Source organism: Corvus kubaryi, unplaced genomic scaffold (assembly GCF_017639235.1).
Source record: "Corvus kubaryi isolate FWS band 111438036 unplaced genomic scaffold, C.kubaryi_AGA036_p1.0 37266, whole genome shotgun sequence".
Lineage (NCBI taxonomy): Eukaryota > Metazoa > Chordata > Aves > Passeriformes > Corvidae > Corvus > Corvus kubaryi.
This window is the reverse complement of record NW_024581081.1, coordinates 5956804-5972741: the sequence shown is the minus strand read 5'-3', so window position 1 is coordinate 5972741 and position 15938 is coordinate 5956804. Positions and strand designations below refer to the sequence as shown.

The 15938-nt window shown below is 42.2% G+C and overlaps 1 protein-coding gene across 8 annotated transcripts in view; it reads left to right on the top strand.

The window, feature by feature from the left end:
* The window catches only part of TRIM67 (tripartite motif containing 67), a 41564-nt gene that overhangs the window by 11199 nt on the left and 14427 nt on the right, over positions 1 to 15938 (top strand). Inside the window, exons 4-7 of one of the 8 annotated variants that reach the window (XM_042025195.1) lie at positions 1119 to 1229; positions 3385 to 3538; positions 10971 to 11116; positions 14960 to 15098. In XM_042025195.1, the coding sequence (XP_041881129.1) occupies positions 1119 to 1229; positions 3385 to 3538; positions 10971 to 11116; positions 14960 to 15098 (550 nt within the window). Of the gene's footprint in view, positions 1 to 1118; positions 1230 to 3384; positions 3545 to 10958; positions 11153 to 14959; positions 15099 to 15938 lie in introns of all 8 variants that reach the window. The other 7 variants (XM_042025191.1, XM_042025193.1, XM_042025189.1 and 4 more) reach the window with 7 other exon arrangements.

The following is a 15938-nucleotide window of genomic DNA, read 5'->3' as shown; positions in this document are numbered from 1 at the left end:
TCCAGTTCAGCAGTTTAGTGAACTATGCCTACACACTTTAAATGATGGATATACTTCAGCAGTTTATTGAATGAGGCCATCAATCTTTATTTATCTGATGGTTTGGGGCTATCTTTTGAGATGCTTATCAGTGAAACCTGTGTATGGTTTGGATTTTGGGACCTTCTGCCCAAGTAAACAGTTGTGATTTTGATATCTCTTCAAATCTTTAAATTCAAGTAAGCCACCTCCAGAAATGCATGAGCTACTCAAAATGTATTAAAGAAATGCAGTAAAAGGAGATGGCAAGAAGAAATCTAAAATGGTTGAACAAAGTGGCAGTCAAGAAATACTTAAATAGACACATTTCTTAAAATGCTGAACTTCATGTGATTTTGAGGTACTTATAGTGCCATTTGCATTAAAAGTATCTAAGACAGAAGGAAAATTTGAAGTGGATTATCTAACATAATCTGTTAACAGAATCTACCTGAGATCAATATTTAGCTTGCTTAACAAGTACCAACACTTAGGACATAACTGCTGACAGCACAGCAAACCCTGCAGTTGACTGCTCTCACAAGTTGTCCTGCAGAACACAGTGCTGTTAGACCTAGTCCACAGCCATGTGGCAGCAGAATCAAGGCTAAAATCTGGAAAAATGGGATGCAGCTCTTTTATTTCGTAATCCTGGCAATGTGTTCTTTAGCAGAGTGGGTTCAATGATAAAGACAATGTTAGAGTGTGATCTGCAAGAAACCACTCCAGGAGTTTGCCTCTAAAGTGAAGGACTTTTTAAAAGCTCAGATGTTAGTTAAAGTGTGACTGAAAATGTGAACACTGCAAATGCAGAAACATGTTCTGTGCCCTTTCTGCCCCAAGCAAGCCTAATCTTTGAGCAATTAATCTGCTCTGAAAATTGAGATTCCCCATGCACAACAGTTTGCCAAGCTAATTATCGGTATTTACAATACAGAGCAAGAGAGTGAAGCTGATGGAGATACGGCAATGGCCATATGGTGGCTAAATTAAGCATAGATTTAACACACTCTTCCATTCCTTGTCTCTTCTAAAATAATTTTATACAATTCACTGCAAGCTGAGGCAGTCATAGAACTGTGCTGATGTTTGTTTTCCAGGTTGTTTGGGACCAAATAAATCACTGTACGCTGAAGCTACGCCAGTCAACAGGGCTTATGGAATACTGCCTAGAAGTTATCAAAGAAAATGATCCCTCTGGGTTTTTACAGGTATTTTTCTTCCTGATGTTCTGGGGGGGGAAAAAAAGGAAAATATGTTAAAGCTAAGTCTAAAAATGTGTGGCTTTGTTAATTAGCCCCTTCCACCTCCAAGGCAGGTTCACCTTAACTCCTATAAATACTGTCTAAAAACTCAGAGAGCCTGAGTGTCCCAGCAAAGAGATGGCTTTAACAGCTGCACCCTGACTGAGGTGGGGACTTAGTGGTCACACCGCTTGCCTAACTCGTGATGTCTTTCCTCTTGCCAGCCTTTCCTTCTAGGCTGAAAGAAAGATGCTATGCAGTTAATGATAGCTTTTTGCAGAATATTATTTTATTCTCGTCTGAGAAACCCAACACAGGGCCCCACAGAGCTCTCTGATCAATGTGGAGAGGTCAGTGACTCAGCAGAGTAGTACTTCTCCCCCTTGTGCTCCTCCCCTTTGCTTTCCCATTGAAAGAGTCCTTTCAACATCTCCCCTGTAAGGAAATCTACTTTGAAGGGGCTTGCATGTAGCTTTGCTTCACTGAGATTGTTGCATCTCATGTAGCTTCAAGACCTGTTGTAGCTCCAGGTACGTTTTCTTTGCAAAATATGGCCTAGGCAATACTTGCCTTAATTTGCAGGATATTGTTTCTTAGGCGCAAACAGTGAAAGTGTCTATTGATGAGACAAAACAATTACAGTGTTATTTTCCCATAAATTATTTTGCTTAATTTATTCTAATATGTTTATTATTTTATTTTGCCCTATTATTTTTGTTGCCTTATTAATTGCCTAAGAAGAAAGGCACATCAAACAAAATTGCCTACACACATGAATGCATGAGTGTTGTGGATCTGTCAGAGCATCCCTAAAAAACAGGATGAGAATTAGCCAATTTAAACCTATTAGCACTCCAGACCGGTTGTTACTGTCATGTCTAGTCTCAAGCAAGAGAGGGGAATGTGGGGTGTAGATTAGTCTTATGATTACTCAGATTTTAACAGGCTGTTGGTTGGACACTACAGGACGAATGAAACCTTTAGGTCTTACCTACATGCTATCTAGATATATGCTTTATTTTCTTTTAAGCATACTTTCCCTGTAACTTTTGGGGCTTTGTTCTTTGCAGCTCCCCTTTATAAAAAAACCCAAACCATTTTTTATTTTATTTTTACTGGTTTATCTAATGATGCTTTCAAGACAGCCAGCAGATGCTCAGTCACTGCATTACTTTGAGCAGCTACTCCTGCAGCCAGGATATTGAGACACGGCCAAGGGATCCAGCATCCCAGTAAGTGACTCCAAGGTTGCACGAGGCTATGGGATGCTCCTCCACTTACAGCACAGAATGATTAGGAGCTGTTGATGCAGGGGCTCAGACAGGAGTGTCCTCAGTAAAAGTAATGAGGAAAAGTATCTGAATTCCTGCAACAAAAGAAAACTCTCTGATATACCCAGAAAAAAATTCTACTCCATGTGACTTACAGGAAGTTCACCATGAGGGACTCCAGATATCCAAATGGCAGCTTCACTGAACTCAAGGACAGTTGAGTTCATTGATTTCCACAGAGCCAGGATTTCACTTCCGAAGTGTCTGTTGTGATCATTTTAGTTTGACTTTTGGCCTAATTGTCTGCGGGCTGAGTAAGAGCAAAGCTTTAAAAATTAAATTCAGTTTTAATGTAATGGTAGAAAATCCATCATATACTTTGAAAATCTATCTGACAATTTACCACCCTCACTGTGAGTAATATATACCTTCCTTACCATTTGATTTTTTTAATCCTTTAGCTTTCATCCACTGAATCATCTCTGCTGAATGGAGACACTCTAAGCTTCTCTTTGAGCAACTTCTTTTTAAACAGGAGAGCAAAAGTAGACTGTGCAGATCAGAGAACAGAGTACAGAATTATATGTGGCATTCAAAGGCATGACACACAACATAATCTTAACAGGCTTTATAAATGCAGTTTTTACTTTCCTAGCCTAAGATGAGATTTATTTTGAAAAGACAAGATGAAAGGATGCAACATAAATGGACCTCACCCCAAAACAACCAGATCCCACCTCATCTGTTTTGCTGTCTTAATCCTGTTTCCTTTGTGCTGTGTTACACAGGCATTCTGTCATTTTTAATGTGTGCATCTGCCATTTCATTATAAACTTGATGCTCTCTTTCAGATTTCGGATGCTTTAATCAAGCGTGTTCAGGTGTCTCAGGAACAGTGGGTCAAAGGAGCCTTGGAGCCAAAAGTGTCTGCTGAGTTTGACTTGACTCTGGATAGTGAACCTTTACTGCAGTCAATTCACCAGCTGGATTTTATTCAGATGAAATGTAGGGGTGAGCTTTTATAATTTTCCTTTTTCTATTTTTCATGCATGTGTTGAAACAGTGCTGGGAGGTGTGAGGACACCGAAGGAGGAAAGAGGAATGACTTGAATTTGCTGGATAGTTTTAAAAGGTTTTCAGGCAAATTCAGATTACTGGATGTTTCCTGGAAAGGTGTGCTCCCCTCACATGTAGTGAGCTGAACAAGCTCAAATAGAAATACCAGATGCACTTAAAGATTGTAAAGATAAATTCTTCAGAGTAGGGCTTTGAAGATTAGTAAGACATGAGCTGCATGAAACTCCCTGCCATTTTGTATCATTCCTAGATTTGACATGGTTAATTCAAGATACCAATTACCCCTATCTTGTCAGAATCAGCTGAAGTAGAAAATAAATATTACTTACATGCACTCACATGCTTGAATAGGGGAAAAAAACCCCAGCCTTTGACTTTTGACTTGTATCTGGACTGTGCTGCAAACAGTGCCCATCTTAATAAAAAAATCATGAGGAAGAGATTCACAAGGGGAAAGTAGTTCCATAGTTATACCATTCCATGGTTCCAGGTATCTGGATAGTTCTGATGGACAAGCTAAAGGGAAAATGAGGTTAAAAAATGTATCTAAAACAAAAAGCTGATGAACAGGAGATGCCATTGACATTAAAAAAAAAAAAAAAAAAAAGGAATATGAACATCATGAGCTTGTAATGGGGTTAGTTTATATGGAGCAGGATGAGAACCGCATCAGAATTAGATAGATCCATAGAACGGTTGGATTTGAAAGCCATTGTGGTCCCTGGGAATGATGCCATTAACTTCCCTCAGTGGTGATTCAAGCTTTAATTGTACATGTGGGTGACAGGATAGAGGCTGCCAGAAGTCAGTGAATGAGTTAAGGATATTCGTGTAGTGATGTCAGATGTGCTTTTTTTTGTTTTGAGCAAGCATAAGGAATTTTATTGAGTTTATGTCTTTGCTCTGGGCCTAATTCTGCATCTAAGACACCCAAGATGAAGTAATTAGGGTGGATAATTTGGCAGATATGTGGAGAAACAATGTACAAACAGTTAAAGGCCAGAGTCTGCTCACCAAGAATGGTTTGCATCTTGGTATAGGCAGGCTGTGTTAAAGTTATTCAGTAAACGTCTGTGAACTGCTCCTTTGAAATGTTGTCAGACAGGTAAGTAGAGTCAAGAGAGAAGGAATAACACTGATAAAACTCCTGTGAATGCTTTCTGCATTTGTCTTTTAAAAAATTAGTTTATATTTAATGCTAGCCATATTTATTGTGAAATGTATTTAATACTAATCTCCCATCACTCTTCTTTACAAACATATGAAAAATTTAGTTAAACTAGTCACATAGATTGCTAATTAACTGCAGGTTACCTGAGGTGAGAGCAGCTTAGGTATTTGGCTTGTGGATACTCACCTGGCCTTAAGATTGAAGACTTACAAGACTTTGATCCAGATTCACTCGTGCTTTGTGAAAGATAGTGTTGTCAGCTATGCTATCATTTATCATAAGATGGCAGGGAAGCTCTGGTACCAAGTTGGACACAGTCTGAGGAGCAGAGAAGAGGACAGGACTTTTGTTGGCCAAACCTGTGCAGAACTTCCAAACACCCTTGGGCTTTGCTCCCCAGGGGCAGGGTTAGCCCTCAGGAAGAGCTTTTGATTGAGCTGTCTTGGTCTTGACCAGGGATTATCACATCAGGTTGGTCAGCACAAGCGGTGTGACCACGCACACACCGCGCAAAGAATAGTGGAAAGGGTGTTAACCTGGCCACCATTCCTTAAGGTGCATCAGGGATGGCATTGTTCCCCTTCACACCTCTGTGTGCCCAAGCAGAACAAGCCACCAACCAGTTCCAAGCTATCATTCATAGGTATTGAGGATTGTTTAGTATAGAGACGTGTATTTATCTTTCTCCATTTATGACAGCAAGTCTGTTTCCATTTGAACTGCTCAGTCTGACACTTCAGCCTTTTTTTTTCCTGAAATTTTACTTCTGTGACCTCAACCAGCTCTGCGTTATCTTGGAATCATAAAGTTATCTGGGTTGGAAGGGGACCTTAAGGATTGTCTAGTCCCAACCTCCTGTCACAGGCAGGGACACCTTTCAATAGGCCAAGTTGCTCGGAGCCCCATCCAACATGACCTTGAGCAGTTCTGGGAACAGGGCATCCATGGCTTCCCTGGGCACCCTGTTCCAGCGCCTCACCACCCTCACAGTGGTAAATACCTTATTTAAACCTGCTCTCTTTCAATTTGAAGCCGTTCTCCTTCGCCTTATTACTACATGCCCTTGTAAAAACTCCCTCTCCAGCTCTCTAGTAGGCCCCCTTTTTAGGTACTAGAAGGCCACAATATGACCTCCCCAGAGCCTTTTCTTCTCCAGGCTGAGAAACCCCAGCTCTCTGCGTGTCTTCATAGGAGATGTGTTCCAGCCCTCTGATCATCTTTGTGGCCCTCTTCTGGACCTACTTCAACAGTTCCGTGTCCTTCCTATGTTGAGGGCCCTGGGGATGGACACAATACACTGAGCCATTGACCACAACTCTTTCAGTGCAGCAATCCAGCCAATTCCTTATCCACGGAGAGGTCCATCCATTAAAATTCTTGTCTCTTCATTTTAGAGACAGGGATGTCATGTGGGACAGTGTCAGATGCTTTGCACAAGTCCAGGTAGGTGACACAAGATCCTCTTTTCTCGTTCACCACTGCTGTTACTCTGTCATAGAAGGCTGCCAAATTTGCCAGGCACGATTGGCCCTTCTTCAGATGCATTATTTGCATTTCCTTATGCAGAGTGGTCTTGCATTTGGAAATACAGGTATCACAGAGTAAGCAACTCAGCATTTCAGGAGCAAGCACCCAGACTAATTGGAAACATCACTTTGCTGACTGTAAGGAGAAGCTGCAGTTGCTCATGGTGTTTTGCTATTTATCACCATGAGCAGATTGCCCTGAGAGGTTTTGGCATCTCCCTCACTGCAGATATTCAAGAACTGTAGGGACACAATCCTGTGCCATGTGCTCTGGGATGTCCCTGCTTGAGCAAGGAGGTTGGATCAGATGACCCACGGTGGTCCCTTCCAAACTGACCTGTTCTGTGATTCTGTGACTTGCATATTTCTGAGAATCCAATTTCACAAAGAAAAAATATATGTGTCTCTTCACGTCTGCTCCTCTTTCTTCAATCCTACCTATGCCAGCACACCAACAAGTCATCAATCTTTGCCAAATGTTGGTGTTGAAGTGAGTGTTACTAAGTCATTTTACTGGTTGATCTGACAAGAGCAGGTGCATTAAAAATGTCGATGATCTGTAAAGGAAGTTTGTGAGAGATTTAGGAGAACAGGGCAAGCATGGCTTTTCCAACTGCCAGTTGTTTTTTCCCAAAAGCTTTGCAGTGTAAAATCTGTATTATTGTTACCAGTGCTTACTGCATCACTGAATTTCTATTTTTTTTTCAAACTCTGGCCTCATTTAACCTCACTGAGCTTGCATGGGTCATTTAGAGTGAAAGCATGCTTGTAAGTAAACATTGATTCACTGTGTTAGACAAAGAAGAATGAAAATGAGAACAAATCACATTACATTTGCTTTGATGACATGTTCATCTACATTACTGATGCACTCTCTGTAAGCACATATCTAAAGCTCATCCCAAAAAATAAAGACCATAGGGTTCTTTTTCTTTTTTACAGAAAAGAAGCAATTTGAGAACAAATTAAGTGTGCAGAGATGTGATAGGTGCAGAAGTAATGCTTAGGCAGTCATGTTGACAAAAGGGTCCCACTGAGTCCCACACTCCCTGGGCCAGCTGACCTGAGAAACACTCACACAGCTCTAGTAATTGCTGGCATTTTAGCTTTCCCAGATAATTTTCTCTATCCATGTTTTCTTCCCTCTGTTGCTTTTACTGAGTGCCTTGGCACAAAATTCCTGTCCTCTGATGCCTGGCTTAATGTGTACTTCCCATTTCCTCAGTTAAAGCTATTGGCACAGGCAAATACGTGTTCTGGGTTTGTTTTATTCACACAGCTAGAGCTGGCATGCAGTCTTGATCGGTTGCAAAACAGGACTAGATACAAAATAGGAAAATACATAGCTACTCTACTTTTCTGTACCACCTCTGAACATTCATTCATATACCCCTTCTTCTTGTCCCAAGTAACTCCTTCCCTCTTCTGCAAACCATGAAGATTCCCCAGACACATCTGCCACAAACCTTCTCTGCTTCTCCAGGCATGAGCTGTACAGCCCTGATAACTAATGGACAACTGTTTCATCATAGGCTTCACCTCTTGTTCTATCTGCTCTGTGTCATGGACTCAGCTCATCATGGTCTCTCCTTCTCTCTCAGTAACACTGCTTTTAGGGCACTTGCTACAGCAGTGACCCAGGCTATTCCAGGGCTGTACTGCAGTTTTGGAGGAAGTCAAAGTTTTCATGCTTCTGGGGCTCCCATTCTTTCAGTGCATTTAGTCCTTTAAAAACTAATCTGGGATGGTGGATGGCATCATTGCACCACTTGCTTGACAAGAGGTCAACAGTCAACATTGTAGAGCAGCCCTACTGTACCCTGTGAGGGGACTACCCTGATCAGCTGTGAGATGCATTGAACAATGTGTTTTGGGAACTGCTGAGTTGACAAGAGACACCAGTCAGTGTCACAGTTCTAATTGAAGAGTGACCTGCATGAAGCACTTTTAAAATAGCAGGACATCATTCAGGCTCATTAGTAATGAGTGCCAATGCAGTGTCATTTGTCCCTTTATATTTTTAATATTTTCCTTCAAAAAGTCTCTTGAGAAGGTTAAGTTGGTCAAGAAGTGGGACAGCACTGTAATTTAACATCTGAGTCTTTTTCTTCCCTGGCACTTTGCCTATATTTTTTTTTCTTAGTCCTATTCCGTTGCTTGTTGCTGTGAAGTATATACCAGTGTTCCAATTATTCAACTCCCTTTGCACTTTCCTATGATTTTTACAAGTGTTCATGTTTTCTCCTCCCAAAGGGAATTTGGGATCAAGGCAAATCTCTGCCCATCCACATCCAGTGCAGGAAGCAGGAGGGGAGGCACAGAGAGCATCATCCTGCAGAGCTGCACAGCTGCTTGGCGGGAGCTTCTTGCCTCTCCTGCAGGAGAGTTGTGCAGTTCAGGCCACAGGCTGGCTTAAAGGGAGCAGGAGGCTGATGTGAATTACTCACAAAGCCTTCAATATCCAGCAACACATTAAAGGAGCCAAGGCACTTTCCTATGATGTGTGTGGCTCTCACACATTGGGTCAAAATTCACACTTCCACTGGGAAGTGGGAACAACAGCACTCTACTGGATGAAAACATATTTTATTCCTAGACAGCATTCCTGTTTACATAATTAAAAGGGAACACATACCCTCCTCCAAAAGTTCTGCTCTTTTTTTTTCAGCATTGTGCATTACATGAACAATTCCTGAAAGCCTCCCATCAGTGTTCCTAGGAGTTAGGAGTCTTTTTCAGAGGTTGGAAGGATTAGTGGTTTATTCAGAGGTGAAGGGGCATTGTCTGTTTTTCATCTTATAAACTACAGGAATTAGGTTTTCATCCAGTCTTGCCAGAAGTAGTCTCAGAAGTGGGGAGGACCAGACAAATACGTCCTGAGAGGGCTAACCAGCTAGCAAAAGTGGCAGGCGTGTGGATGGCTGATACAGCCCTATCTTCTCCCAGGCTTGTCAGTCACCAGGAATACATAGGCTCACAAACACAGACAAAACTCTAAACTTAAAATGGTTCACTTGAAAAATCCCATTACTTCTGAATTCCTCATTTTCAGGTTTTTGACTCTTGTCACATTTCTGTGACTTCTCCAGACACAGTGTCTCCTAGAGAAAAGTCTGAACTTTCCATCTGAGAAAACAAGCAGGTTTTTATTTATGACACCCTCTGAATCATCCTTAAATATCAAGGAATAGGAACAAGGCTTCCTTTTCACAGAAAAACCTTCAAGAGCTAATTTATAAAGCTCTTTTGTTTCATTCTTCTGGGCTACCAACCATCTGCGTTCACTGTGGTGATGGATAATGCCAGCGGAAAGCCATGGTAGCTTCTGCACTGTTTATCACAAGTGTGAAGTTGACTTTTCGTGTCACTTCCAAAGTGGGGGTGAAGCCTCAGCCCTGTCACACAGTAGCATCCATTTTCCCACAGTCTGCTTGGTACGCAGAACATGAACAGTCCTCTTTTATCCAGAGATGTAAAATAGGACGAAAGGAACAGCTCAAGGGCTTAGCTCTCATGCAGACAGAAGGAGGAAAATAAACTAGAAGGCCAAAGCAGAGCAGATAAAAGAAGAGCAAACTGATACTGTTAAGCCAATGAATTCTCAGAGCACTCAGTTTCTTCTAAGGCATGATTGAGCTCAGCAGAAATGATACTGAGATATTGAATGGTGAAATTTAGCCTTGGGCAGAAGACCAGGCAGGGTCCGTGCATCACTTGCATCCTACTTAACCTGTAGGGTTTCAACAGTGCATGGAATGCATGCCAGGTCTATCCAGAAGATTAAATTTTCAGTTTATAATTGCTAGCAAAGAGTGAACAGTGAAAGTTCACTGTGTTTAGCTGTGTTTCGGAGAGATGGGCTAGAGGTCTCTTTCCCACAGATACACAGCTGAATGTTTTACTCTGTTTCTTTTTATTTTTAAGATGCTGGTCTGGTAAACAGTCTCTTGGTGTTTCTTCTGAGCAGGTCACTGAAAAGGCATGTTGATAGAAAACGTTGCATTTGTAATTTCCATGAGGAGTCTCTTGTGATGCAGGAGTTCCTTTTGCTACCTGAACCATGGGATTTAGATAAAGTTTGCAGATGGGACAATTTTCTTCAACAGTTTATTTTAAGTATAGTTGCCATAAAGATAACATAGCCAGGGTGGTTTTGATGAAAAACTAGGGGGAGAGAGAGGGGTGGTAAACTATAATTTTAAAACACCCCGCAACTATAGTGAGGAATTGTTTCCCTGCTGTTGGTGGAATTCAGGCTCTCTCTCTCAGCTGTGCGGGGAGGAGTGGCTGCTCTGCTTGTTAACAACCCAATTCTTTGTTTGGGGGCAATGGGTGCTCTGGTGTGAAAAAGAATTCTTCCAGACAGTTACCCCTGGAAAGGAAACCACACATGGATTCCCCAAACTCTAGTTCTTATGAGAAATGACAACCAAGTCCAGATATGTTTCTGTTTACATATTTCAGTGAAATTATTTGTCTAACTGGGTAACAACATTTTGTTACATGATTTTACTGCCTTTTATTTCAAGGAAGAGAATGGACTGTCTTCCTAGCAAACACTCCCCTGTGAGGGGAAGGAGGTGAGCAGTTGCCATGCTGCTCATGGCACAGACTAATGGGGTAGGGCAGAGTTACACTAATCTGTACCCAGTTCCTGTTTCAGTGCCACCCGTCCCATTACTGCAGCTGGAGAAGTGTTGCACCAGGAACAACAGTGTGACGTTGGCCTGGAGGATGCCACCTTTGAGCCACAACCCAGTGGAGGGTTATATCTTGGAACTTGATGATGGAGATGGTGGCCAATTCCGAGTGAGAATTTCATTCAGCATTTATTTGTGTTTCTTTGTATGTGAGTTTCCTCTAGATATGGATTTGTTTTCTGTCCGAGGGTGGGGAGAGGGGTAGGGAAGATGTGGGTTGTCAAAACTTCCCTAAGTCCATTGTGTTGATGGAGAAAGCAGTGCAGATGCTGCTTAATAGAAGGACCACTGGCTTAGGTAGGAAATTTGTTTGAGGTTATTCTCAGGGCTCTTGCAAAGAGGGCTTTGAGGTATCCCTAGTGCGTTCCAGAGTAGAAAATCCCATACAAGCCTGCAGGAGCTGGAAGTGGTTCGTTGCACAAACCAGAAATTTCTTTGAAGCCCCTACTCTCGTCTGTCCATAGCACTCTGTTTCAGCAGCTGACATTCTTGGTCCAGAAATGCAACTCAGTCGTTCCTGATTTTCTGAGTAAAAATATGGTCCTGCATAGAAATACAGGATTTATAAATCTTGCCCCTGGGAGTGGATGAGACCAGGCTGGTGGAAACTTTTTCCACTGTCATGCTCTGATGGAATTGATAAATATGGAAAGGCTTCCCAAGTGCTGTCCTTCCAGATCCTCAGGGTGATGCCACAACATGATGCTCCTGGTTGCAAGTGCAGGGTGCTTATTGGCTCCTATACTTTCTCGACACATCCTGATAAACAAACTAGAGAAGCAATTCAATCAGCTTTCTTCCAGCCATGCCCTCCTGGAAGCTGTGGCCCTTCCTCCTCAGAAAGGCTTCATGCTCCTATTGCTCAGACCCAGGCTGGCCCAGTGCTTTCCCTAGGGGCTAGTGCCTTGAAAGCATCTGGAGATCATTGTGGAGTACAGCTGCTCTCTTCACAAATGGGGAATTTTGCCAAAAACATGTGATGGCATTTCTTCAGGAGCTGCTAACTGGCTCCTCACTGGAAATGTAAAGATTTCTCATGCTGAAAATGTCCTAGCATGGATCCACCTAAGGATCTGCCATACCACTACGCCCATAGGCAGCAAAGGTTCCTGATTGAGACACCCCTCATTAGAAGAGGCAGCGATATTGGCAGGGTGTTTTGAAGAGGGCACTGTGGTTTTGGAAGGTCTCCTCAGTTCCTTGGTCCAAGTAGCATTTCACAGGGATTTGAAGAGTTTCCACAACTAAAGGTGTGAAAATGTGCTTTTGTGAATGGCTGCTGAGAGCTGCCAATATAGTCAATATTAGTGGGTAAGAGGGTTATCAGTGTGTGATGAATGAAGAGTTAGAATAAGGTGTTAGAATTCCAGTATCTTTTATCCAGTTTATCCAGGATAAAGCTTTTAAAGTAGTATTCATGTCTTGTGAATAACAAGATTTCAGGCTGGTGTGTATCCAAGTTCATTTGTGTGGGTGAGTTTTGTTACTGCCCAAGGTTTTAGGATTGGCAGCAGTGCCATATAAGATTTTGGATTGGAAAAAATACAAAACCATCTCAATCCTTAAATCTTAATCCTTTTTCATCACATCCTTTTGGGTTTATATGAAAGAGCCTTAATCATCAGAACTATTCCTAGGCATTACTTAAGTCTTAAGTGAACTGGACCTGAGTGGTTTGCTTAGTGACAGGTTTAAGCACTTCAGTGCCTTTGCTACCATAAACCTACAGAGGTCACAGAATGAGAGAAATCAGAGGTGGAAAGGAATTATCTTTCAACCTGCTGCCAAGACAGGATTGTCTAGGCTTCTTTCAGTTCATCCTAGCTTGTATAATCTGATCTTCATTGGTCTGCCTAGATGTTCCTCCTCCTGAAATATTTCACATTACAGAAGTACTTGCTGTATGATAAATCTTTGAAGACTTTTGTCATGGTTTAGCATAGTTTGGGTTTTTAGTTAAGACGGCTCCATCAGCCACGGAAGTGATTCTTTGCAGAGAGGTGCTTACAGCTTCCTCTGGATGCAACAGAACCAATCAACTGGCTAGTTTGAATATTGGCAACTTTTTAAAGCCACTTAAGAAGCCTCTGTGATCCACATTTAAGAACGAACAAAGCCCGGGAAAACTGTCTTGTTTCCGGCTTTTGGACAGGTAACTGGGGGCCCACAGCATGGCCTGGTGGGCTGAGATCTCAGCCACTTCTGCTCGCTGGACACCCGGTACAGCCCCTCAGTGCGGGCCGGGCCGGCCGGGAGACAGCCACCCTGGAGCCCTGCAGCCCTGTTCCACCCGCGGCCCTGCTCCGTGCAGGCGGCTCAGCGGTGCGGCTTGGCCAGGCCGGCCCTCGCCCAGTGCGGCGAAATTCATCTGAGGCCGCTGCCCAGCACAGATCATGTGACCAAAAGTGATAAGGGAATTCCAGCTGTGGGGCCCAGGTGAGATTGACGCTTTTAGTGCTGTAGGATTCCTCCAGAACAGATGAAGCCTGCAGACATTAATCCTCTCCCAAGTCAAAGGAAAGGGAAAGGTGAAGGCACGTGAAAAAAACACCATAAAGACACCAAAGTCAGTGAAGAAGGAAGAGCTGAAACCCCAAGAGAGGAGAAAGAGGAGATGCTTCGAGCTTAGAAGCTGAAATTCTGTTGTAAAGCTATGGTGATGGACTATGATCCATCAGAGTGCCCATTGTAATTTCATGAAAGCATGGGGGGGTGGAGCGTTCAAACTGCAATTGTGAGCAAAAGTACCTGTGCTGAAACCAGCAAATGTTGAAGTAGCTGTGATTTGTTGATAAGCTTGAACAGAGAGAGATGAAAGTGATGAGGACCCTTGCTCCCAGGGAAGAAGAAGACCTCTGTTCCTAGAGATGAAGGTGCTCCCAGAGATAGATGAAGAGAACTTTTGCTTCTGAGCAGCTCACCTTTAAAATGGTACCCCAGTAGCTCAAGATTGGACCCTTGAAAGCAGTTGTGGGGAAAGCTGTAAGGGAAGGGACTTTCACATGCGAGCAGAGAACCAACCCAGGCAGCTGTCTCGATTGAAGCCATGAGAGAACTGTTTCTTGTGGAGATGTCTCCATAGCGTGAGCAAGAGAGACTCCTCTCCCTAAGTGAACTGAAGAAGATTATTATGGAGGTGGTAAACTGACTGAAAATCTCAAGGGTTGTCTTTTTACATTGTGAGTGGGTGAAGGGAGAAACCTGTGGGGTGGAGAAGTGTTCTGAAGGTTTGGTCTGATTTTTTTTTTCTTCCTTTTGGTTCTATTAATAAACTTCTTTATATTCTTTAAAGTTTTGTGCCTGCTTTGCTTTCTCCTAATTCTTATCTCACAGAAGGAAAATAAGTAAATAATGGATTTTGAACCAAAACCACTACACTTAATTGGTGTTTCCGCCTGGTTTACAAACTGAACCTGCTACAACTTTTTGATGTCTTTGTTGTCTAGTTACTGTTTCATCATGTGGTGCATGTAATCCTAATTTTTAGGAGATAGTTTTATTCTGAATCTGTGTTTTCAGTTGTCAAAATTACATTTTAACCTAGACATGAGATAACCTTTCCAACAGAATAAAACGTCGCTTGTTTTTTTTTTTTATTCTTACATGCCCCTTTTTGCATAAAATAGCAGCCACAGTGTGTCAGATACTGGGACTACTCTCCAAAATAGTGTCTTGGAGTAGATGTTTAGGATAAGAGGAGCACGAAGATCTTTTTGTGTAGCCCTTTATTGCTTTACCCTTCCAGCTTCATCTTCACCTTAGTTTCTCCAGTGCTAACCATCCTCAATGTCTCGCATGCTGTGGCTGTCTGCGTTATAACAGCATAACTCATACATCCTGGGAAGCAAAGAGAAGCTGTTCACTTTTGGCTTATATTTAGAAGTCTTAACTGTGTTAAACTATGCCCCTCATTCTCTCTCTCTCTCTCTCTCCTTTTTCTCGGAATGTTTAGGAAGTATATGTTGGCAAGGAGACACTCTGCACTATCGACGGCCTTCATTTCAACAGCACTTATAATGCCAGAGTCAAAGCTTTCAACTCCTCGGGCGTTGGTCCTTACAGCAAGACAGTCATTTTGCAGACATCAGATGGTGAGCTGGGGTTTTGCCACTTTCTAAATGAAAAGCTGCAGGTCTCAGTGGCAGGACACTTTCATCCCTTTACACCCATAAATGTATTTGACACCTACTGGCATTTTCCATTATCAGTAACACTTCAGGCTTCAAGTCATGTGATTTTAATTGGCTGTAAAAGTCTGAGATCTAGCTAAGATACTTGCTTTAGCATACAGAAGCAGTTACGCAACTCACAGGATATTTTTTGTTCCACTCTGTCTCCCTTTCTCTATACATCTTAGGGATTTGCCTTTTTATTCACTACTGCTTTAATTTCCCAGCAAGGTTTGATAATACAAAGATGGGAATTCATGCTTGTTCTTCTGTAATTATACTTGACATCCATACAGACATTACAGGAAGTTCATCTTCATTAATGATATTGTAATGAATCGAGAAGTGCATGCTATTATCGCTTCCACTTTTATGCTGTGTTGCCAAAATAGGCCAGTATAAAATATTTATACTTCAAGAGCTTTTGGGGCATTTTTTTCCTTTTTTTAAGAAAAACTTCACTTCGATAAAATAGTGAAGTCAATCCTAACCAGCATGGACACAGCTAATCTCCATTTCCATTAAAGGTGATCCTGAACCAATTCACCTATGTGAGTAGTTTCCCTGTCGTGGAGAAGTCTTTGTCTCCTCAGTGACTTTCTTGTTACTCTGTGGACAGAATGTCACTACTCTTAGCAGCTAAATTTCAGAGGAACAAGGGCAAATAATATAAAGCACTCCAGCTCAGATTAATCTTGTGTAGCTGCCTACAGTAACAAGGAAAGATTGTCTTTATCACCTCAAAGTGCAGTGGGGTCCTTA